The 23,432-nt window shown below is 52.9% G+C and overlaps 2 protein-coding genes across 10 annotated transcripts in view; both read left to right on the top strand.

Annotated features, from left to right (window-relative positions):
* Positions 1 to 3,633: 3,633 nt before the first annotated feature.
* Positions 3,634 to 12,731, top strand: GPR4 (G protein-coupled receptor 4). 7 transcript variants are annotated; one of them, XM_047712158.1, is made up of 4 exons: positions 3,648 to 3,750; positions 8,443 to 8,569; positions 10,006 to 10,130; positions 11,025 to 12,731. In XM_047712158.1, exons 3-4 carry the CDS (start codon positions 10,124 to 10,126, stop codon positions 12,281 to 12,283), a joined length of 1,266 nt encoding a protein of 421 aa, XP_047568114.1. In that variant the 5' UTR covers positions 3,648 to 3,750; positions 8,443 to 8,569; positions 10,006 to 10,123; the 3' UTR covers positions 12,284 to 12,731. The 7 variants fall into 7 exon arrangements, with proteins under 7 accessions (XP_047568116.1, XP_047568120.1, XP_047568115.1 ...); XM_047712161.1 differs by having other exon boundaries at positions 10,401 to 12,731; XM_047712159.1 differs by lacking the exon at positions 8,443 to 8,569 and having other exon boundaries at positions 3,645 to 3,750.
* A 3,842-nt stretch (positions 12,732 to 16,573) lies between these two features.
* Positions 16,574 to 23,432, top strand: part of OPA3 (outer mitochondrial membrane lipid metabolism regulator OPA3) — a 73,151-nt gene continuing 66,292 nt past the window's right edge. Inside the window, exon 1 of one of the 3 annotated variants that reach the window (XM_047712601.1) lies at positions 16,574 to 16,843. In XM_047712601.1, coding sequence (XP_047568557.1) covers positions 16,702 to 16,843 — 142 coding nt within the window. In that variant the 5' untranslated portion in view covers positions 16,574 to 16,701. The remainder of the gene's footprint in view (positions 16,844 to 23,432) is intronic. The other 2 variants (XM_047712600.1, XM_047712602.1) reach the window with 2 other exon arrangements.

Raw genomic sequence — 23,432 nt, 5'->3', positions numbered from 1 at the left:
AATGGTGACCTTGAGGAGGCAGAGGAAGACTAAGGGGGCATCCGGGAGGGCTTCCTGGAGGGGACAACTGAACTGAACACTGAAGGTTGAGTAAGAAATGAACCAAATGAAGGGAGTTGTTTTGTGTGGAAATTCTGAGACTTTTGTCCTCCCTCCTTCCTCCTATTTGCCCAACAAACTGTGACAAAACCCCTCTGGGTTCCAGCATCCCCCTTGATCCAAGGGGTCCCTATAAGGTATACATCTGTTACCCCCACACTGGCTGCCAGCCCAGGGAGAGAGGGGTCATGGCTGCTGTGGTCACTGCTGTGTCCCCAGCACTGCCTAGCTCAGCAGCAGGGGATCAGGGAATGTTTGCTGAATGAGTATTCCAGTTTTATCTGGGTGTTGAAGTGTGTGAAACAATTGTGTCCTATATGAAGGGGGTCGAAGTTCAAATTCCTCAACCCTGTTTCCTGCTCCGAGAAACAGCATAATCGTGGTGAAAGCATCGGAACCCGCTACCAAAACTGCTGCTTTTTGACAGCATCTGTGCCTCATTGTTCTCATCTGTGAAATGGTACCTCCCATAGAGGAGATTTTCACAGGAAGTGCTTAGAACTGCCTGGAATGCAGTCAATGCTCAGTGCGTTCAGCTGCCCTCCCCCCCACTTTTTCCCAATTCTCTCTTCATCTTTGCTGTTTCAGCCAGAATCTTCTCCTGTCCCCAGTTTTCATCTCCAGCCATTTGAATCACCCGTATTTGCCCTTCCCTGTGACATTTCGTGCCTCGGAGCCTCCATACACGCTGTTCCCTGGGCACCCGCCCCGCCGCGTCTGAACGCGTCCTCTTGGAGAACTCCTACTCGGCCACCAGGGCTCAGCCATTATATCGCCCCTCCAGATCTCCAGGTTTCAGAAGCCAGTTTCTGCCGCTCTCGGTTCATAGTCTCCTTTACTGTCCCCCACCTTTCGACCCCTCTCGACTGTCCAAGTTCTGGAGGGGTGGCAGGTGCTGGCGAAGCGGCCTTTTCATTGGTTCTCTTGATGCTCTGTCGCCCCCTTGTGCCCAGTCTTAGCCCTGCAGGGAAGAAGCGCTGACGATTCTCTCTATGTGCCCCCCAGAGTCACCCCCAGAATCACTTTGAAGCCTTTCTCTCCCTGCTCTGGACCTTGGGAGACCGCCGTGCGTGATCTCCATCCATGGGGCTCCCTTGCCCACAGAAGCACTGATGGGAAATCGGAATGTAGGAGGAGAAAAGTGGGAGTATTTATTTGGGTGGCCCCCTCCCCGCATCCCTGCTGTTCTGGCAGTAGCTTTGTTCTCTACCTAGAGCTACAGGTTCTATGGGCTCCTCTCCAAATTCCAGCTTCCTGCCCTAAGCGTGGTAATGGCTTGGCTCTACCCATGGCCAGTCCCTTGGTGTTGCCTCCTGCTGTGTGGGTTCCTTTCGCCTGCTCACCCCTCTTAAATATCGCTTTATTAAGTGCTCCCACTTAAGCTCTGAATGGCTACCTATTTCCTACCAGGATCGGATCCTCAGAGAACCTAGAGTGAGCCTAAGAGAGAAGAGGATCCTCCCCTCCTAGAGGACCCTTGGAATTTTTTCTTAAGAGGAGCTTGGAATGACCAAGGTTCTGACAGGAGGGCTCTGTGGGACTTGTCTTGAGGCTGATAGGATGAGGCCGGGGTTATACATGGGGAGGGGCCACAGCCTTCGGGATACCTTCCTTAGTTCTTTTCCTGTCTCCTTGAGGGAACAGGAAAGGAAAATGCCTTCATTCCCATGTGCATTGCAGGTCTCTTAGTGAACTCCCTAATTTTCCGTGTCCCTCAAGAGCCCTGAGAAGTAAGTAATAGGGCTCAGAGAGGTGAAGTCACTTGTCCAAGAGCACACAGCAAAAGTTCTAGAACAGGCAACACTAATGTCTGGTGTAAAAAGAGTTGCCGCCGGGGGTGAAGTAGACTGTGAGTATTGCCTGGAAAGGAGCAAAGAACAAGGTTCTTAGGTGCTAGAAATGTTCTGTCTTGATTTGAGCACTTAGGCACACAAGTGTATCTGTCACAATTCATTGTCTTGTTCCTTAAGATCTGGGCTTTTTAACTTTTATTAAAAATGAAGAACGAGGGATGCCTGGGTGGGTCAGTTAGTTAAGCGTCTGACTTCAGCTCAGGTCCTGGGATCGAGTTGTTCTCCTGCTCCAAGCTCAGCAGGGAGTCTGCTTGTCCCTGGCCCTCTGCCCCTCCTCTGGCTCATGGTCTCTCTGTGTCTCAAATAAATAAATGAGATCTTAACAACAACAACAAGAACGGAAGAAAAAAGAATTTGTGATCAGGGGTGTCTGGGTAGCTCAGGCCATTAAGAATCCCTCTCTTGGGACGCCTGGGTGGCTCAGTTGGTTGGGCGGCTGCCTTCGGCTCAGGTCGTGATCCCAGCGTCCTGGGATAGAGTCCCGCATCGGGCTCCTTGCTTAGCGGGGAGCCTGCTTCTCCCTCTGCCTCTGCCTGCCACTCTGTCTTCCTGTGCTCATGCTCTCTCTCTCTCTCTCTCTCTCTCTCTCTAACAAATAAATAAATAAAATCTTAAAAAAAAAAAGAATCCCTCTCTTGATTTCAGTCAGGTCATGATCTCAGGGCGGTGAGATCGAGCTCCATGTTGGGTTCCATGTTTAGTGTGGCGTCTACTTGAGATTCTCTCTCTCCCTCTCCCTCTGCACCCTCCCCCCACTCCCTGGCTCGCGTGTGCTCTCTCCCTCTCTCTAAAAAAAAAAAAGAATTTGTGAACCCAATAGCTATCATTTCTGAGTGCTGCCTGATGCCAGGTGTGTCCCAAGTGCTCTGATCGAGAATGAATTCTCACGACCAGTTTATGAAGGATGTGATGATCATAATAAAAATCAGCAAATACTGTTTTACCCTTATGTATTCACTCCCTGAGAACATGTGTCTTGCATACCTATCGCGTGCCTAGCCGGCTTCCAGGCAAAAGACACACAACAGTAAACAAACCAGATGCAGACATGACTCCTCCCTGCTCTAGCGGAGGGGGACAGATAATTTAAAAGTTCTGTGGGGAAAAGTAAAGAAAATGGAGAAATTGAAGCACTGGCGGGGGTCATGTTTTACAGACTTGATAGAATTGACACTAAAATGACATTCGCCTGACAAAGAGACTGTGAGTGACCACTTTGACAGACGGGAAACTGAGGCACAGAGGACCATTATGCTAAGGTCTGGTTGACCAAGAGGCAGGACTCCTTACAGAGGTGGCCCTGAGTCCAGCAGTGAGGACAGACTAGTTTTCACTCTTCCTCGGGAAGGGAGGCACACAATCATCAGAGTTAAGGACTTGGGCCTCAGAGGGGAGGAAATGGCTCAGCTCAAGGAGGGTCAGAGGCAGAGGGCTGGGTCAGGCAGGAGGTGTAGGGCTGGACGGAGGGGAAGCAAAGGGGTTAAGGAGATGGGGGCCTCCAGGCTGGGGCCTTGGAGGGGCTGGGGAAGGGGGTTGCTGAGGCAGCAGGTGAGGTTTCCCCCCTTCTTACCCCCACCCCGGGGCTGGAAGCCTGGAGTGGGGTGAAAGCCTAAAGGGGTTAAGGGGCGGCGACAAGGGAGGGGTTAACGGGGGCGGGGCTGGCGGGGGCGGGGCTTCGGCCCGCGGCTCCGGCCCGGGGCCGACTGGAGTCGCCGCGGGGTCCCTGCTCCGCGGTCTAGCCCAGACGTCGCCGCAGCCCGGAGAGACGCCGCCCGCCCCGTCCAGCCGCCGCGCGCAGGTAGGCGCCTCTCCTTCCCCTGTCCGCGCCAGGCGTCCGGCCGCCGCGGGGCCCCTCCTCCGCGCGCCCCTCGGGGACTCTGCGCCCCTGCGTCGGTGCCTCGGTCTCCGGCGCCGCGCGGCCCGTCCCCGCCCCTCTCGGGTGCTCCCGCCGTCTCCGCGCGGGCCGTGTCTCTGGGTCCGTCTCCCTCTCTCCGCCCGTCTCGGATGGGTCTCCGTCTGCGGTCCTTTCTCCCTCTTGGGTGTGCCTCTCCTTCTGCATCTCTGGGTGTCTCTGTGTCTTTTTCTTTCTCTCTGCTTCTCCGTCTGTCTCTAGCTCTGTCGCTCCCTCCGTCTCTGTAGCCTTTCTCCCTGCCTCCCTTTGCCTCTATCCCTCAGTCTCTCCAACTCTCAGTCCCCGTGGATTTCTGTGCCTCCCAACTCCGTGGTTCTCCCCTGTCTCTGTGCATCTCTTTGCCCTTTCCCTTCCTGTGTCTCTGTCTCTTTCTCTGTGTTTCCTGAGACCCTGTTCTCGACCCCACCGTCATCTCATTCCAAATTCTGGTCCATCCCAGAGCTTTCCCCTGGGCTGAGGAGCTGCTTGAGAGTGGGGTGGGGGTGGGGTGTAGGGTTGCCGCTTGGGGCAGGTGGCCTCTGAGGGACACTGTGACCCCAGCGCCCCCTTTAGAGAGTCCCCCCACTGCTCCTGAGGTCGCACCCACCCCACCCTCCGATTTCAGGAATTCCTGGCTGGGGGGTGGACTTCCTCCCTCACTTCCTCCCTTCCAGGATTTGGCTAGATCACCATTAACTCCTTCCTGCCTCCACCAAACTCCCCCCACCCCCTGCTTGCACAGGACATCCCACCACCCCCAACAAGGCTGAAGGACAGCTCTGGAATTTCTGTGAGCCATTGTTGGTGGTGGGATGTGTTGTGTTAACTCAGGCAGGATGTGCGCTGGGGTACTTACTGACACAGATGGAGCTGATAGGGGCCACCCCCTAGTGCCCCCAAGCCTGGGCCACGCCACCAGCTCCCCTCCTCCTGAACCCACCAGGAGGGTATCTCCCAATCTCTCTCTGTAGATGAACTCAGCTTCAGGTTTGGGGTGAGGATGGGGAGATTTCCTTTTTTGAGGGGGTCCCAGTAGGAGGAAATAAGAGAGATGATAGGTGGCTCCCGGGCTCTGGGAATCATAATCAAGAACCCTTGAGCGTGAAGTCTTTGAATGGAAGGACTCAGGATGGGAGAATGATCAGAGGGAGGCCTGGGGCCCCACAATCTTCAGATCACAAGTCCTCAGGATATATGAATGTTTCAATCCAAAAAGATTAGTGTTGGAATCTTGGGCAGCTTTCAGGGTTCCAAGCAGAGAGAGCTCAAAGGGCTTACGGAGCCATGGAGGTCAGGCACCCATTTTACAGATGGGAAAACTGAGGCCAGGGAGCGGAAGTCCCCATAATGAGTCCGTGCCAGGCTGGGGGCTGGGAGTCCGGTTCCACTGAAGCCCAAATGCAGAGAGCTGGCTTCTTTTGCTGCCACTAAGTCGGATTAATTTGGGAAAAGAGGTCTTCACAGTGAGGAGGGAAGAATGCCAGGGTGAGTATGAATGGTTGGAATCCAGAGGGGAGCATTTGAGAAGCAGAGGAGAGAAAATATTTCCAAAGCCATGTGCTGTGGAGAGGAGAGGGGACAAGAGTTGGTTTGGGTGGGAGGGGTGGAGTTTCAGAGAAGGAGGGAAGAAGGGAAGGGAAATGGGGGGGCAGGGATTAACTCCCGCCTGCTTCTGTCTCCTGACCCTCCCCATGAAGCCCACTGTTCCCTCGGGACAGGGCCTATAATTTGGTTTGTGTCTAGACAAATAATAACTCAGCTGGTGTGAGCGAGCTGGAGGGATGAGAGAAGGCCGGCAGGGCTCGGGATGGAGGCAGTGGGGGCTCCTAGCAGTCCCCCCAGGGCAGGGAGAATTTAGGAGCTAGGTGGTGGTGACAACCAACCCAACTCCCCCACTCCCAATCTCCCGTGAATCTCCCGTATTTTAGAATTCTGTGCCACTTTAGACCTTCGGGCTGCTGGGTCGTTCGTTAACAAGCAGAATAGATAAGGAGGGAAAAAGGAAGTGGGGTTTCACGGTATATAGAGTGTGTTCCCATTTCTGTAAAAAAAAAAAAAAAAGGAAGGGAAATACGTATTCATGTTTGCTGGGCCAAGATAATAATCACTGAGAGTTTAATAATAGATGATGAAAGTCGTAGAAATGTTTAAAAAAAATCATAGAGCGTTCTAACAATAGAACTTTAGGATCTTGGAATGTGAGACTCCTGGAATATTAGAAACTTAAAGGGTAAGGACATGGAAAGCCGCTAGGATAATAATAATAGAATGGAAGAAAGGTAAAGCTCTAGAAGGTTACAATAATAGAACGGTAAACTGTGAACTAGACTAACAATAGATCCGGAGGATTTTCTGAGTGCTGGAATGGATGATGTCGGAGGGGTAGAGGAGGAGGACTCCGGTGTCCCCTCTGGGTGGTGTGGGAGCGGTGGGGGGGGGGGGTTGGAGATGGGGACTACTTTGGTAGAAATGGGGAAACTGAGGCCCAGCAAGGTGGTCACGGTGGCCTGACTGCCCCCTGGTTTCCGGCGGCCGCCAGGGCACCAGGTGGGGAGCGAGACACGGTGATCACATTTCGTCCCCTAATGAGCAGACCGGAGCTGGCCCGTCCCCTGGGGCTGCCAAGGGGGTGGCGGGAAGCAGAGCAGGCAGAGGAGGGAAGGGGGGCAAAGAGGCAGTCCGGTGGCTTCTAGGACAAGGCTGGTGAGTGAAACCTGACGTTGGTCAGGGATGCGGTTGGGGGGGGCGCTGCATCACCTTTCCCTCGTGTCCTCTCAGCCCTCCAGAGTCCTTTAGCCTTACTGGATTTGGGGTGGCTGGTGGGGTCCAGAGTCTTATCTGGCTTGAGCAGCCAAGAGACGAAGTGGGGGCTGGGGTCTGACCAGTCCTTCCGGTCCCCTCACTATCACTCCACACTTGGGCTTATCTCTCCTCCCTTCCCTGGGAGGGGCTAGCAGGGACCAGAGATGGGGGCCTGGGGGCTAGGGGGAGTTCCTTTTTTTTTTTTTAAGATTTTATTTATTTATTTGACAGAGATCACAAGTAGGCAGAGAGGCAGGCAGGGGGGTGGGGAGCAGGCTCCCCGCTGAGTAGAGAGCCCCATGCGGGGCTCGATCCCAGGACCCTGGGATCATGACCTAAGCCGAAGGCAGAGGCTTTAACCCACTGAGCCACCCAGGCGCCCCTAGGGGGAGCTTCTTGTTAAAGACTTGGGGGTTCAATCTCCAATAAACCTCAAGTAAGGGAGGAAACATAGATCCCAGCTAAAGAGGAGCTTGCCCCCACCCCCCGCCCCGGCCCGCCCCAGGCTAGGCAAGGGAGTCAGGTGTTGGGGGTGCACAAAAACACTGTGGCGTTGCTTTTTGGTGGGGAGAAAGTCCTTCCTTGTATCTTTCAGCAGGTTCTCAAAGGCGGCTGATAACCCTAGAAGGACTTGAGAAACATTACAGGAGCACAGGGAGTGAGGCGAGAAAACATTTGGGGAAAGGGGAAGCTCTTGGGTCAAGAAGGACAGGAGATCTGCCCGACGCTGACACGTCACGTGACTCAGACAACGGTCTTGCTGCTCTGGGCCTCAGTTTCCCCACATGTACAAGGAAGGGGTCAGAAACAGCCTTACACTCCCAGTTGGAGCGTATAGACCTATAGCACTGTGAAATGCTTTGAGTCTTAGTTCTGGTTCTGTGATTTTGATGGTTTGATGGTGGGCAGATCTTAGGTGGCGAAAAGAGAGGGCTGAGTGCCCCCCGCCCATGCCCAGAATCCCCAGGAAGCAGGTGAGTTGAGGAGGAAGGAGGAGGAGGGGGAGGTGAGCCCCCAGCTGGTTCCCCCTCGAGGAAATTAGCCATGAGAAGCGTATTTCCTCTGGTGTCTGGAAAAAAGTCTCACGCTTGCTGTGCTGTACCCGCTCCAGGCTCAGCAGAACCCAGGAGGGTCTGGCCAGCGCAGGGCAAAGGGAACTCCCAGCCTGGGTTCCTTTCTTGTCTCAGCTCTCCTGTGCCTGTGGAATAATAGTAATTGTTCAAATGCTGCGCATTTTGCAGATGATATGCCATCCTACCAAGGATTTTCTCGTCTGTGATGTGAATAGTATAAACGTTTTGCTCCCTCCCCCTTTATACAGAAAGGGAAACTGAGACTCTGGAAAAAGCATGAAGTTTCTCGATGTTACAAGAAAAGGGAGAGACAGAGGACGAGAGAGGAGGGTTTTTTGCGTGGACCTGGTCTGGGTGGAGAATATTCGAAGGGAGGAGCTGGATTGCCCTGTTCCAGCCCTGGGAGCTTGTGCTGTCTCCACCCTTTGTCCACAGGATCCAGGAACCGCTGTCTGCGAGTCTGAGGTGGGGGCAGCCTGAGGTGGGGGCAGCCGCTGGACTGCTAAGGACCCCACAGGGGGTAGGGTTTACTAAGCGGGACTCAGCCCTGACCTTTCAAAGTCAATTATGTAGCGGATAGATCCTGCCCTTTTCATTTTATTTCCCTTCCGACCTCTTTCCCTGGGACCCTGCAGGGACTTCTTTGAACTTGCAGCTGCCTCAGAGGGAGAGGGAGCCTGCTTTGCAGGATGGGCTGACCAATGCCTGTTCCTTCGACCCACAGTCATTTACTGAGTGTCTACTATATGCTCGGCCTCTTCTGGGTGCTGGGAGACAGCAGTCCACACAAGGTTACTGCCCTCCTGGAATGTCCATTTCAGACAGACAGACAGATGGGAACAAGATACAAGGTGATGTGAGGTGACAGCCCTGGGGGTGGGTGGGCAGGACTCTGGGGGATGGGGAGGGCCTCCCTTGTGGGAGTGAAGGAGGCGAGGTAGCAGAGTCCTAAGAAGATCCGAAAAAGAGCAAAGGTTCTGAGGCTGAATCAAGAAGGTCATGGGTCTTGAGCCTGCTGAGGTGGGGGAGGAAAGAGGCGGGGGGGGGGGGGGGGAGTGAGGCAGTGCCTTATTCCCTGGGGCAAGGAGTTTGGATATTATCAGCAGTCTACTGGGAAGGCACTTGGGGATTTCAGGATTTCAATTTCCAGCAGAGAGGTAATGAGCGCTCATTTTCATGTTAACAAGACCTTGGCAGCTGCCCTGTGGGAAGTGAGTTGAAGGAAGCCAGAATGGCAGCCAGGAAAACCAGTGAGGAGCTACTGCACAGGTCCGAGCAAGCAGCGATGGTGGTGCAGAGCAGACAGGGGCAGGAGGTTCTGAGAGATATGCATGGATTCAGGGTTTATTGTGGAGGTAGAGCCAAGAGGACTTTCCCATGGAAAGATGCTTTGGCATCTGGGAGGTTCCCAAGAACCCAGTGTATGATGTTGGGCTCATCCCTTCACCTCTCTGGGCCTTGGTTTCCTGATAAATCCAGTTGACTCAACCAGTGGTTTTCTAAGTGTGTCCTGGGGGCTTCTTCAGAGGTGGCGTCCCCTGCCCCCCACTTGATTTCATTGAGAACATAGAGCAGCTTCATTTTTCCACTGTCTTGGATGGCTTTCCAGTTTAAGATCTTATTTAAAAGGATAGTTATAATACTAATAAAACCTTTCACATCTTAAAAAACTAACCCCATGCAAAGCCCTGGATAGAGTGACTTACAAAGGTGCCTCTGACTCAGGACTTCGCTCCCCTACCCTCTGGGCTGACAATGGTCAGGATCTTGGTCCATGACTGTCCTTTGCCCCGTGTTTGCAGGTCTTCCCAAGGGGGTGACAGGCCGAGGGTTCTCACTCAGGAAGTTGGCTGGGGACAGAGACAATGAGGGAAGCAGACCCTGAGGGAGGGATGCTGGCCCTGCTGCCAGGGCTCCCCTTGCTGCTAGAATGTGATCACTTCCAGTAGCCCCTCCTCTCTCCCCCCGCCAAAGCAGCTATGGTTCCCAGCCCCCACTGCCCAGCCCAGGGCCCTTTCTGTCCAGTTATTCTTGGGTGGAAACGTGCACAGGCTGGAGAAAAGGGGCGAGAGCCGATATTATCCCTCAGTCATCATCAGGACCTTGGACAGGTCTCCGAAGGGCTCTGTGCCTCAGTTTGCCAATTAGGAATGATAACGATATGTTCGTTGTAGGGATCTTGAAAATGTAGTGTATTAATGCCCATAAAAGTGCTTAGAACAGGGTCTGCGATGTAGTAGGGCTCAATAAGCTTTAGCTGTTATTATCTGTCTCTGTCATTGTCAAGGATGGGGTGTCCTGGGTTAGCAGCAGAAGACTGATTCCAGCCCTAGTTCCATCACGACCTTGCTGTGCATCCTTGGCGGGAGTGAGCAGTCTTTCTGGGCTTCACGTCTGTTTGGGAAATGACAGGTTAGCATTTGCCGAAGCATGATACAATTCTTGTGCGTTTTACACAGTTTCTGGAAGGAAATTATAAAATCTGAGTGGGGTTATTAATGTCTATCAGGGAAAATAGATCCGGACCCCCAAATCTGCATTTACAGAGATATGTTGCTTAGAACGAAGCTCAATTAGATATCGCTAGGATGCCCGCTCTCAGCAGCCCATGGGTTATGGTGAGGGGTGGGGAGAGAAGGGGGTGTCCGTGACTCCCCTCACTGCAGACCTCTCTCCCCACAGGCACCATACAGTCAGCTTTGAACTGTGAGCTCCCACCACGACCAAGCCAAGCCAGAGCCCCTCCCCTGCCCCCTTCAAATTCCTCACTCCATCCGTAATCCTCCTCCATAATAGCCTTTACTCACCTCCTTCCTGTTTCTTAAACACCCTTCCCACATTTCCCGGACTAAGGGCACCTACTTTTCCATAATCTTGTTTGTTTCCTTATTTCTTACTGGGGTCCTAGGGAGCACCAGCACCCAACTGACCCTGCCTGGTGTTTTCAACCCTCCCTAACTGTAGTCTGTCCTATCTCAACACTATCGCACATATTTCATGCCTCTTCTAGAACATTCCATCCCCCATCCCTTCAACGTGGCCACGCGTACTTTCTATATCCTCTACCAATATCTCCCTCTTACGACTGCCCTATGAGGCCTCCATCTCTTCCATAAACACCCCCTTCGGCCAGTTCTTGGGCTACCCCTCAACTCCCTCCTTTCCACTCTGTTTGGGTCTGTAAATACCCCCTTGACAAAGCTTTTTTTTTTTTTTAATACCCCCTCCCACCCCAAGCCTCCCTCTGATCATAATTCTATCCTTCCCCTGACTTTTCCCTCTCAAGCTCTCCCCTTCCCTGCCCAGGCCAGTCCAGGATTCACGGTCACCCTCATCTCTCCCCCGTGGACTGCCACCCACCATGTTCCCCTGAGCCTCCAAGGAGGGGGCTCAGGGGGCCCGATGGCCTCCCGCCCCCCGTGGCCCCACAGCCCCCGTGGGCCGGGGGAAGAGCCTCGGGAGCCCCAGTGCCGAGGATGGGCAACCGCACGTGGGACGGCTGCCACGTGGACTCGCGCGTGGACCACCTCTTCCCGCCGTCCCTCTATATCTTTGTCATCGGCGTGGGGCTGCCCACCAACTGCCTGGCCTTGTGGGCGGCCTACCGCCAGGTCCGGCAACGCAACGAGCTGGGCGTATACCTGATGAACCTCAGCATCGCTGACCTGCTGTACATCTGCACGCTGCCACTGTGGGTCGACTACTTCCTGCACCACGACAATTGGATCCACGGCCCCGGCTCCTGCAAGCTCTTCGGCTTCATCTTCTACACCAACATCTACATCAGCATCGCCTTCCTGTGCTGCATCTCGGTGGACCGCTACCTGGCGGTGGCCCATCCACTGCGCTTTGCGCGCCTGCGCCGGGTCAAGACAGCTGTGGCTGTGAGCTCCGTGGTCTGGGCCACGGAGCTGGGGGCCAACTCAGCGCCCCTGTTCCACGATGAGCTCTTCCGCGACCGCTACAACCATACCTTCTGCTTTGAGAAGTTCCCCATGGAGGGCTGGGTGGCCTGGATGAACCTCTACCGGGTTTTTGTGGGCTTCCTCTTCCCCTGGGCCCTCATGCTGCTGTCCTACTGTGGCATCCTGCGGGCTGTGCGGGGCAGTGTGTCCACTGAGCGCCAGGAGAAGGCCAAGATCAAACGGCTGGCCCTGAGCCTCATCGCCATTGTGCTGGTCTGCTTCGCGCCCTACCACGTGCTCCTGCTCTCCCGCAGCGCCGTCTACCTGGGCCGCCCATGGGACTGTGGCTTCGAGGAGCGTGTCTTCTCAGCCTACCACAGCTCGCTGGCCTTCACCAGCCTCAACTGCGTGGCTGACCCCATCCTCTACTGCCTCGTCAATGAGGGGGCCCGCAGTGACGTGGCCAAGGCCTTGCACAACCTGCTCCGCTTCCTGGCCAGTGACAAGCCCCAGGAGATGGCCAACGCCTCACTCACCCTGGAGACCCCGCTCACTTCCAAGAGGAACAGCATGGCCAAGGCCTTGGCAGCTGGCTGGGCAGCGGTTCCACCCTCCCAGGGGGACCAGGTGCAGCTGAAGATGCTGCCACCCGCTCAGTGAACCCCCAACTCGCGCAGAAACCCCTCACTCCTCCAGTCTTAGCTCCCTTCCCTTCAGGTCTGCTGTATGCAAATTGTATGTAAATGGAGCTGTGCTCGTATTCATAAGAGTAGAGGAAAACAGGAAAACAGTGAGGTTGGTGGGTCACTGGCCAATCATCAGCCTCTACCATGACCCCCTAACAACTCGGTTGAACAATTCAGGGGCACTGTGCTGGGTGGTGCTAGTGACACAGTGGTGACAATCCTGGCCCTCACGTGCTCCCACTCCCATGGGGGAGACAGACCTGCCCCCAGAAAGGGATGACCCAGAGGGGGTGAGGCTCAGACAGGGGCACCCAGAGGGCCTCTGACCCAGTCTGAGGGTCAGGGAGGGCTTCCTGGAGGAGGAGACAAGTAAATTAAGTCAAACATTTGGTTTCCAGAAGGTAACAACAAGAAGTGGGGGGGGTGATAAAATTTGGGGACTGAAGAAGATGGGAGAAAAAATTCACCGAGGGGTAGCATGGTCATTTTTGCCCCTGGGAAGCCCCTGGTCTTCTAAGGAAGTGAGGGCATGAAGGGCACGTGTGAGTTTCTGGACAAACAGCATTCTCCAAGTCAGGACTGGGGAGGAGGGAGACTCAGAACCCAAGCAAAGGACAATCGGGGCAGACTAGCTGGAGAGCTGACTAGGCAGGCTGGGGCAGGGGCTCAGGACAGGAGAAGGGTATTTATTCATTCATTCAACAGAAATTTATTTATATCTACTCTTGGCCCAGCCCTGTGCTGGCTGGGGCTGGGGAACGCGAGGGTGACCAAGATAGCCTAGGCCCCCACCCTCATGGGGCTTACGGTAAACAAGTAAATAAAAATAAATATAATGTTTGGAATTGATAAGAGTGCTGGGGGCAAAATAAACTCAATGTGGGGGGGCAGCCACTGGCATGGACTCGGATCTAGAGGAGGTGGTCAGGGGAGGGCTCAAGGGAAGGTGAAGGTGAAGGTTGGAACAAAGAGCAGGTGCTGGTAGGCCCTGGGGCTGTCAGGGGGAAGAGGACTTCAGGCAGAGGGAACAGTCAGTGCAAAGCCTCTGGAGTGAGAGAGTGCCTGAGTTTTGAAGGAGAGCAAGTGGAGCAGGGCAGCTGGAGCAGAGGGAGGCCGGGAGGGTGAAAGGAATGGTTGATGATTGATGGGACTGGCAAGGGACCAGCCGATCTTTTTGGATCTTTTGATCGGGGCTTTGTAGGTCCTGTTGAGGACTTTGCCTTTTACTCTGAAATAAAGGAGAGCCACAAGAGGGCTCTTCGCGGAGGAGGGATGGGATTTGACTTAAATGTTAACAGGATCCCGCTGGCTGCTGAGTGGGAAACAGAATATGGGAAGGGAGCTGCCAGGAGGCCAGTGACAGGTGACTGCAGGAGGCCAGGAGGCAGCTGAGCAGGATGGTGGTGGGGTGAGCAAGGAACAGTGGTCAGCGCTGGGATTTGTTTTGGAGGCATACTTCAAAATGACGGAAGAAGAACAGGGCGTTTTGGGATTATGTAACACAAGCCCCTTGCCCATCTTGAGAAAAAGGGCGACCAGGGGCCCTGAACTGGAAGGACCTCTCAGAATGGTCCCGGGCCCTGTTCCAAGACGGTCACCGGAGAGGCCAAATGACTAGGCCAGGGTCACAAAGCTGGTGAGTCAGCGCTGGGGTTATCCTGGGCTCCCTCTCCCCTCTCCATCTCTGCCTCTGTTCCCATGCCCCAGGGTGGCCGAGGCTGCCCGCCTTGGCTGATGGGGTCACCCTCCCTCTCCTGGCCCTCGGGGATCACCAGGAATGGGCATCCTTCCATAACCAGGCTGGAGAGCAGGAGCAAGCACCCAGCTCTGGATAGGCCTTGCCCTTTCTGCTAGGTCACCTCCCTCCCTTCCTCCCAATGGATGTATAATAGGCTCCAAGCTCCTGATGAGATGTGAAGATCCTCCTACACATACACACCCCGCCTTGTCCCAGAAGTTCCCAGAAGAGGTTCCTGGAAACCCTTCTCAGAGAAAGGAAGAGGAGGGCGGAGGGGAATGAGAAAAAAAAAAATGAACTTAATGAGGAAAATGGTTTTACAGGAAGGGAGGGGGGATCACTGAGATGCAGGAAGTTGGGGCTTTGGTACTGGGTGCGGAGAGAAAAGAGGGAAGCCTGGGATCTATGGGGCCCAGTAATTTTCCCACCCTAAAGCCATAAAGCTACTGGGATGGAGATGTAAGGGGCCAGAACCTTTTGGAACACAGTGCCCTCGGAGAATCAGATGAAAGCCTGCACTCCACTCCTCCATGAAATGCTCATTCCCATTCATTCAATAAATATTTATTGAGCATCTACTGTGTGCCAGGCACTTTTCTAGGAGCTGAGGAAACAGCAATGAAATAAACAGAAAAAAAGTCACGTACAGTTTGGAAGTTTCCTAAATCCATCCTGGGAACCTCACCCTCTGAGTAGGCCCCTAGGCCCCCTGACTACCACCCTCAGGAATCAGGAGATGACTTGATTGGGACTCAAGAAATCCCAGCCTTGGCTCCATCCTGATTATGCCTGGAACTTTGGGTAAATCCTTTTCTTCCCCTAGCCTCAGTTGGCCCGTCTGTAAAATGGGAAGGGGGGTATCCCAAGGAGATAATGGACCTTGAATAGACCCCAAGCTCTATCACACCTTCAGTCCAGAAGGGATCTTGCAAAGTGTTGTGGTTAGTTTTTTTTTTGTTTGTTTATTTTTGTTTTTTGTTTGTTTTTTTATTTTTTATTTTTATTTATTTATTTTTTATTTATTTGACAGAGAGAAATCACAAGTAGGCAGAGAGGCAGGCAGAGAGAGAGGAGGAAGCAGGCTCCCTGCTGAGCAGAAAGCCCGATGTGGGGCTTGAACCCAGGACCTGGGATCATGACCTGAGCCGAAGGCAGCGGCTTAACCCACTGAGCCACCCAGGCGCCCCTGTTTTTTTAAAAAGGTTTTATTTATTTGTTAGAGAGGGAGTAGGGGCGGGGCGGAGGGAGGGGCTGAAGAAGAATCCCAAACAGACTCCCAGCTGAGTGCGGAACCTGACCTGCCAGGCTCCATCTCACGACCCTGAGATCATGACTGGAGCTCAAATCAAGAGTCGGACTCTTAACTGACGGAGCCATCCAGGCGCCCGGGAAGGTTGTTTTTATGGAGTCTTGGTATTTTAAGGAATTTAGAATATCTGGGTTCATGCATGTCAGTGCCATCATTATTACTGATGGAGAAATGGAGGTCTATTTGTGTCAGGGATTTGACAAAAGGACACAAAGGAGCTGGAGTGGATGCTGAGGAAAGCCCTGAAGGCCGAGGGGCCCCGATGGGGTTTCCGCCTACACACTGCTCCTCTGCTCCTCTCTCTTCCCCTTTCCCTCTCTTAGACGTTCTCAATTACCCACCAAGACTCGCCATCCAGAAATTTCTCTCAACCCTTTCCTGACCTTGTTTATATGTTCTTGCTCCCTGATGGCTAAAGGACGACAGCCTGAAACATGTCCTTAAACTCCTTGAGCCAGCTCCCTGGGGACCCTCGCCCACCAGTGGAGGAAGTGGGGCTGCTTGAGAACGGGTGTGGTTTTAGCAGCCAAGACACGGGGCCATCACCTTCTGGGGGCTGAGAGACCTTCTCCCGCGGCCCCCTCTCTGGGCCTCCGCTGGTCAGTTCCTCAGGAAAGGGCTGGATTCGCTAATTCTGGGATGAAATGCACCCTCAGGACAGTGTTCAGACCCGCAGAGCAATAAGGGCTGCTTCTCGGGGGCTGTGCCTGGCACCATTCTAAGCACCTACCACGGTTCCCTCACTGTTTTTACATTCAATATTTGCATGCAAGCCTTACAACTACCCAACAAGGTGTTCTTATAGTTCCCATTTTGTAGATGGGAATACTGATGCCCAGGAAGGTTACGTCACTCGCCTAACATCACAAGCAAGTAAATGGCGGAGCTGGGATCCCAGCCCAGGTCTGTTTCACTACAGGGTCGGTTTCTTCTTATTCCCAGGGAGAGGTCTAACCTGAGAGGAAAGCGTATCTGGGACTCATTATCCCTAATTAGGACTAATTAAGAGCCTCTTTTAAGCGGGGAAGCCACCTATGTACAAGACGTCACGAAGGAACACGGCGACAGCAGCCAAGGCGGGCGTGGGAATCCAACCACGCTCCGGCGAACAGCCGTTTAACGGCACCGCCCCCTGACCCGCCTCACTACCGCCTTTATTTGCATATTCAGCGATCGGACGTCAGGCGTCAGCGTCGACGCGGTGACATCAGGGAGCGCTCCTGCAGTGCTCCACCCCCGAGCGTACGTACGTACGCACGCACGGAGACGAGAGGGCGGGGGAGGGAGAGATCGGAGGCGCCCCGCCCAGTCAGCAAGGTTGCGCGTGCCCCGTGCGACCGCCAAGATGGTGGTGGGCGCGTTTCCTATGGCGAAGCTGCTATACCTGGGCATCCGGCAGGTCAGCAAGCCGCTTGCCAACCGCATTAAGGAGGCCGCCCGCCGGAGCGAGTTCTTCAAGACCTATATCTGCCTCCCGCCGGCTCAGCGTGAGTTTGACCCCACGTCCCTCCAACCTTTTCATTCTCCAACCCCTCTCTGGTGGTTGCTCAGGGGATGGACTTCTCTTTACAACCAATCACAGCCCGAACCGGCAAAGTCCTGCAGCCAATAGGGAGGGATCCTGGAAGAAGGGCATGGGGGTTACCCAATAGTCCGCTCAGGCGTGGGGCAGGGAGCGGGGCGGGACGCTGGGGGGAATACAAACCAATAGAGGAAGAGAGCGCGTGGAGACTGACGTCCAGACGAACCAATAGTAGGGGAGAAGTGAGTAATATGGGTGGGACATCCCAGGACGAGAGGAGTTGGGGGCGGGACTAAGGAGAGACTTGACCGGGTGGTTTGCCGGGCCACTCTTAGATAATTTGAGTTCCAAAACCCCACCCCGTGCTTCAGTTGCCCTCTTGTCCTGGGCGGTGAGGTGCCTGACCTGGCATGGCGTTCAGGGAGGGCTTTCTGACAGAGGAGACCTCTGGGCGGGGATCTGAAGGGTGAGGAAAACCTCACCAGACCGCAGGGATGATGTCGAGGGGGTGCGGGGAGCACCAAGGCCAGATGGTTAAGGGGAGCGTACCTTTATTCCTTGTGAGTGTGGGTGCACTCATAAGTTTGCAGAATTTTTGGTCCTTTGGTGTTTGTGGGGCCTCTGCCAGAGTTGCGGATCTGAGAATGGAGAAAGTTACCAAAGTGCTCTCCTATAAGCTCTCTCCTTTGACCCTCGCTTGTTTTTGTCCCCACGTCAGGGAGGGGAAATGACTTCCCTAGTTTATAGCAAACAGGCCTCGAGACCAGAAGTGAATTGCTCAGGTCACACGTGGAGTCTATGCCAGGGTCAGTACTTGAATCCCAGAGCAAGTTTGTTTCCTGCCACTGGCTTTCCCATAAACCGTGTGATGTGTCTTAGCGCCCCCGTGTAGAAAGTGGCTTCTTGGGTCAGACTGGCATGGGTTCTCATCTGCACAACCCACCCCACCCCCTGGCCGAGTCACTTAACCTCTTCGGAGCTCCGGTTTTCTCTCCTGTACAATGGGTATTATATAATAGCAACATTTAATGGGCACTCGACTTTGTGCCAGACCCTACGCTAAGCACTTCACTGGCCTTCCATCCTTAAATCCTCACAAATTACGAGGTAGGCGCTGTTATTTTGTGTATAGGCTCTGTGCATTTATGCTGTAAATAATACTTATGTTGTTATGAGGAGTGAATGGATTTCAAATGTTAAGTCAGTGGGTGGCACCAAGATATGGCTGTTGTGTAGATGGTGTGGTTACAGAAAAGAAGCAACGGCAAAAAAAAATCTTGTCCTTGGGAATTTTACATTCTTGGGGCGGGGATGGGGTGAGGGAGTAGCCAGCCAGTAAACAAAATAAATGAATATGAATTAAAATATGAATTATATTAGCTAGCAGTACTTGCTCTGGAGAAAACATGAGGGAGGCAAAAAGAGGACTGTCTGGGGGAAGGCTGGAAGTTTCCATGGGGTGTCAGGGAGACCTCAGTGAGAATAGGAGGAGAGGAAGGAACAAGCAGTGCAGGTACCTGAGAAAAAGCATTCTCTCACATGCAAAGGCCCTGAGGTGAGTTTGCCTGGTAGGTTTGATGAATGGCTACGTGGACATTGCTCCTGAGTGGATGGGTCTCACCAGAAGGAGGGACAGGGTCTGAGGCATATGTTAATAGGATCCCTTTGGCAATCATAGGGAGAGGTTGGATGCAGGGAGGAGGTGAGCCCAGTACTCAAGGTGGGAGGTGAGTGGGGAGGAAGGGTCAGTTTCTGGAGACTTTTCTTCTCCCATTCTTTTTAAAATTTCAGACCCTCAGAACAGTTGAAAGAAAAAATGGTATAGGGGCACCTGGCTGGTTCAGTCGGAAGGGCATGTGACGCTTGATCTTGGGATCATGAGTTCGAGCCCCACATTGAGAGTAGAGATTACTAAAAAAATAAATAAACTTAGAACAATAATTATTAAAAATGAAAGGAAGAATGGGATAGTCATCAGTTACCGCCTACCGAACTTTACCACCTACCGAACTTTACCACCTAGTTCACTAGTTATTAGCTTCCAGCAGATTTGCTTTGTCTTCATTCTTTTTTTTTTAAGGTTTTATTTATTTATTTGACAGACAAAGATCACAAGTAGGCAGAGAGAGGGGGAAGCAGGCTCCCTGCCGAGCAGAGAGCCCAATGTGGGGCTCAGTCCCAGGACCCTGGGATCATGACCTGAGCTGAAGGCAGAGGCTTTAACCCACTGAGCCACCCAGGTGCCCCTGTCTTCATTCTTGTATATGGATGTGTTTATATATGTATACACTTTTTTTTGGTGAACAATTGGAAAATAAGTTATGGATGTAACACTTTACTCCTAAATGTTTTAGCCAGTGTTTCCTGAGAGCAAACACATTTTCATATATTACACAGCACCGATATCACACCTGAACAGTTTAACATTGATAATAATGATATTGATACCAATATTATTTAATATATAACTAATATTTAGTATGTAGCTCATAATCTGATTTCTCCAGTTATTCCCAAAATGTCCTTTTTAGCTATTTTTTATTATTGTTATTTTTTAAAAAGATATTTATTTATTTATTTGACAGAGAGATCACAAGTAGTCAGAGAGGCAGGCAGAAAGAGAGGGGAGAAGCCCCGATGGGGGGCTCAATCCCAGGACCCTGGGATCATGACCTGAGCCAAAGGCAGAGGCTTAACTGACTGAGCCACCCAGGTGCCCCTATTTATTATTCTTTTTAATCTAAGATCCGCTCAGGGATCATGCACTGCCTTTGATTAGCGTCTGTTTTTAGTACATGTGCTGCCAAAGCGAGCACAGCATGCCTCTTTACTATCCTTTAATCTACAGAGCCCAGCAATCCCGCCCACAGCCTGTCTTTGTAAATAAAGTTTTATTGGCACACCTGTTGGTTTGCATATTGTCAGTGGCTTCAGAGATGGGTTTTATGGCCCAGAAATCTAGAATATTGACTCTGTGGCCTTTTACAGAAGAAGTTTACTGATCCTCCTCTCTACTCATGTTCTTGTTTTTTTCTTTCTTTCTTTTTTTTTTTTTTTAAGGGCGTTGACATTTGGAAGAATCCAAGCCAGTTGTCCCATAGTGTCTCACAACCTGGAGTTTTCGGACTACTTCCTCTGATTTGATTCACACTCAGCATCTTTGGCAAGAACCCCACACACATGACGGTGTGTCCTGAGGACATCACCTCAGGGGGCTCCTAATGTCTGTTTGTTCCGTCATTTGTGATGGAGACTTGGATCTCTCGGTTAAGGTGGTGACCACTGAAAGAACCTTTCCTTTTCCCCTTGGTAATGAATACCCAGTAGATTTGTTTAGAAGACCATGCTGGCAGGATTTCCCCTGGAGTGGGCGTGACCTGGTTGGACAGAAAGGACCAGGCGCTCCGTTTGGGATAGGTCTAGTGGGCCATGATGTTATTACATATTGGACTGTGCTGATATTGATACTTTAAAAATCACGTTGTTTCCATCTTCATGCTGCTGCTTGCCCTTTGCTGTGGCCCTCCCCGTGTGATCGGAATTTTCCAGAGCTGATAGCAGCTGTGTGTTCTGGGTCAGGCCTCCAGTGCTGACCGGCACATCTAGCATCTGTGCCTCTGGCTGAAGTTCTTTTGACTCAGCAGGGTGGGCTGGCTGTCTTCCCCCAGCAGAGGCCAGAGTGGTGGGTGTGAACAGTAAATGCAGGAGCATAGATCATCAGTGATGCGCTGTGGAGGGGAAGCAGGGATCCTTCTTTCTTTCTTTCGATAGAAATTTATTGGATACACAACAAGGGAGCAGCGGGCAGGACAGCAAAGGAGAGACTGTCTGCCAGGAGGCAGTGGTAGGGGCTACAGTTAAGAGGGGGAGTGAGGAGGTAGGAGAACATGTGGAATTTTCCTTTTTTGGTACCTGTGCCTGGTTATAAGTAACCTGTTGGGCAGCTGGGGCTTATGGATATTTCCAGGTGGGCTGTCTGTTGGGCCTCTGCATTCAGCCAGAGGGTCACCGTGGGCCCTTTGAGCTTACTCAGGTTTCCACTGCTCAAGTCTGTTGCCTAAAGGTGGCCTCTACACTGCTGCCCCCCCAACACAGATGGACAATGATGGATCTCTGGCACTGGGGCAGAGTTCCCATCTTCAGTAGCTGCTTCATGGTGGCGGGGGGGGGGCACTGTCCCTTCCTGGACAGGTGGTCTAGCAGGGGTTCTGTGCAGTGACACACCAGAGCATGGTGTTAGTTTAACATGCTGATAGATGATTTGGGGGAACTTCCTTGGTGGCCAGAGCCAAGGGATTTAGGAAAGGGGACCCTGGGATGGTATGGGCTGGAATTCTTGTTGGACCATGACTTGTATATGGAATTGGTGGATTCACTCAGACGCTTAGGAATGTGTCTGTAGATCAAGATGGTGGCTGGACCCACGGGAACGAAGGGAAAAGGTGGAGAGGAGGAGGAGGAAGGTGGCTGAGAGCCAGCATCAGGGGAGGGTCCCATCTGAGTCCGTAATGTGTTGTCTGAGGGGTATGAGGGTCAGGCTGTCGAAGGGCCAAAAAGAGAAAGGAGAGGGAGGGAAGGATCCCTCCCAAGGGTACGAGGGGGAAATCCTTCACCCTTTGGGGCAAGGGCAGGCGGGCTGGATCCCCCTGGGGCTTTGGATCCTCACCGAGGGGAAGTGCCAGGAAATTCCCAGAGAATCAGGGGAGAGTCCTGGGCTGCAGAGGGTCCCCACGAGGGCCACCAAAGTGGGGCAGCCGCATTGGGTGGGGGCCTGCAGCACGGGCTGGGCAGTGAAAGAATTCACCCGAGGCCCAACAAAGGAGACACAAGTTTATTGAATCTACTGCAAGGAAGCAGTGGGAGAGCAAAGGAGAGCCTGTGTGCCGGCAAGGATCTTTTTAAATACGGCTATCTGGGGGAGAAAAAAATAAAAGGTTGGTGACGCTGGGCGGGTTGGGACCGCTCTTGCTGAGGGCATCGCTGATGTTTTCCAGAGGGGCCATGGGGTGCGTCTGGGCAGTGGGAAAATTCCAGTTTGTTTCTGCCTATTCATTTAGAGTATGCTGGTCCTTTGTCTAGTGTACTACTCATGGTAGGCCGCAAATTGCCCCCCAGAGATGTCCCCATCTTAATCCCAGGAACCTGCTGAATGTGTTCCTTCCACGACAGAGGGGACTTTACTGATGTGATTAAATCAAGGATTTGGGCCTAAGGAGAGTGTCCTGGCTTATCCAGGCGGGCCAGTGTAATCATACGGGTCCTTGTAAGTGAAAGAGGGAGGCGGGAAAGGGACTGATTTGAATATGCTGCCGGGCTGGTTTGCAAGGTGGAGGAGGGGCGGGCAGCCTTTGGAAGCCAAAACAGGTGAGGAAAAGAATTCTCCCCTGCTCACACCTTGAGTTCAGCCTCCTGAGCTCTGTTCTGAGCCACCAAGTACCCCTCCTCTGGAGCTAGGCCGCCTGTGTGTGGATCCCAGTCCCACCACGTTCCTTGTCACCCTGGCCAGGCCACTGAGCTTCTTTGGGCCTCAGTTTCGCTGTCTGTACCCTTATTGTTAGGCCGATTCCATGGGTTTCTACCCGTGGAGTGTTCAACAGTGCCCCAGCCCTGAAATGCCGCATAAACGTTTGTTGAGTGGCTAGAAATGCCAGGCATCATGGTCATTGCTTCTGTCTTCATCCTCTTCGTCCTCTTAATGCAAAACCTTCCATTGAGATCCTTCTCGTGCACTCCTGGCCTGCAGTACTTCCCGCCTGCCCATGGTATGGGTCCCTCTTCCCTCAGTCAGCACTCGCAGGCTGACCACAGGTGGAAGGCTCTGGGCTTTCCCGAGAATGCTTCTCACTAGCAGCGGGCAGTGACCCTGTGTGTCTGATTAGGAGCTGGGGTTGGAGCTCTGTCTCTGAGTCAAGCAGAGAGAGGGCAGTATGGCGCAGTAGAGGGCCTCCCACTACCTTATGCTTCACAGAATACTTAAAGCATCCTTTGAAAGGAATGTTGAACCTGCAGGGAAGGAAACTGACTCCTCCCAGAGCAAGGAGAAAGCAGGAGCAGGGAGCCAAGGAGGGGAGTTAAGTACTGAAGGTGCCTTATATACTCATGGGGATGTGGGCAGATGTATATGGTCTTGGGGACAGGGGCTATCCTGTGGGAACACTTGGCAGGGGACTATCTTGTGTAAAACCAGATCCCAGGAAAAGTACCCCTTGGGGACAGGGTAAACTAGGAAAAAACCCACCCTGCAAAGGCACAGCCTTAGGGGTGGATGGAGATGGAAAATGTCTCCTCTGAGAACACTGCCTGTCCCTCCTGTGGGCCTGGGGGACTGAATTATACTCTCTGAAAGGCCAGAAGCAGCAAGCTGAGAGTGAATCCAGGTCTGTGTGCACTTGACAAGGACAAGACCTCTCTGGAGGAGTGCTCCCTCTGACTGAGCCTTGGAGAATTCCTTCAGGTGGAGTTGGGGCCTATCTCGTGATACAGAATTACACACTATACAGAAAAAGAGGCACCATGAGTGAGAGTCACCAGACACAAAACATGGGAGGTCAAGA

This window comes from Lutra lutra, chromosome 17 (assembly GCF_902655055.1).
Source record: "Lutra lutra chromosome 17, mLutLut1.2, whole genome shotgun sequence".
Taxonomy (NCBI): Eukaryota; Metazoa; Chordata; class Mammalia; order Carnivora; family Mustelidae; genus Lutra; species Lutra lutra.
Note: the sequence above shows the minus strand (reverse complement) of the source record. Positions and strands in the feature narration are given on the sequence as shown.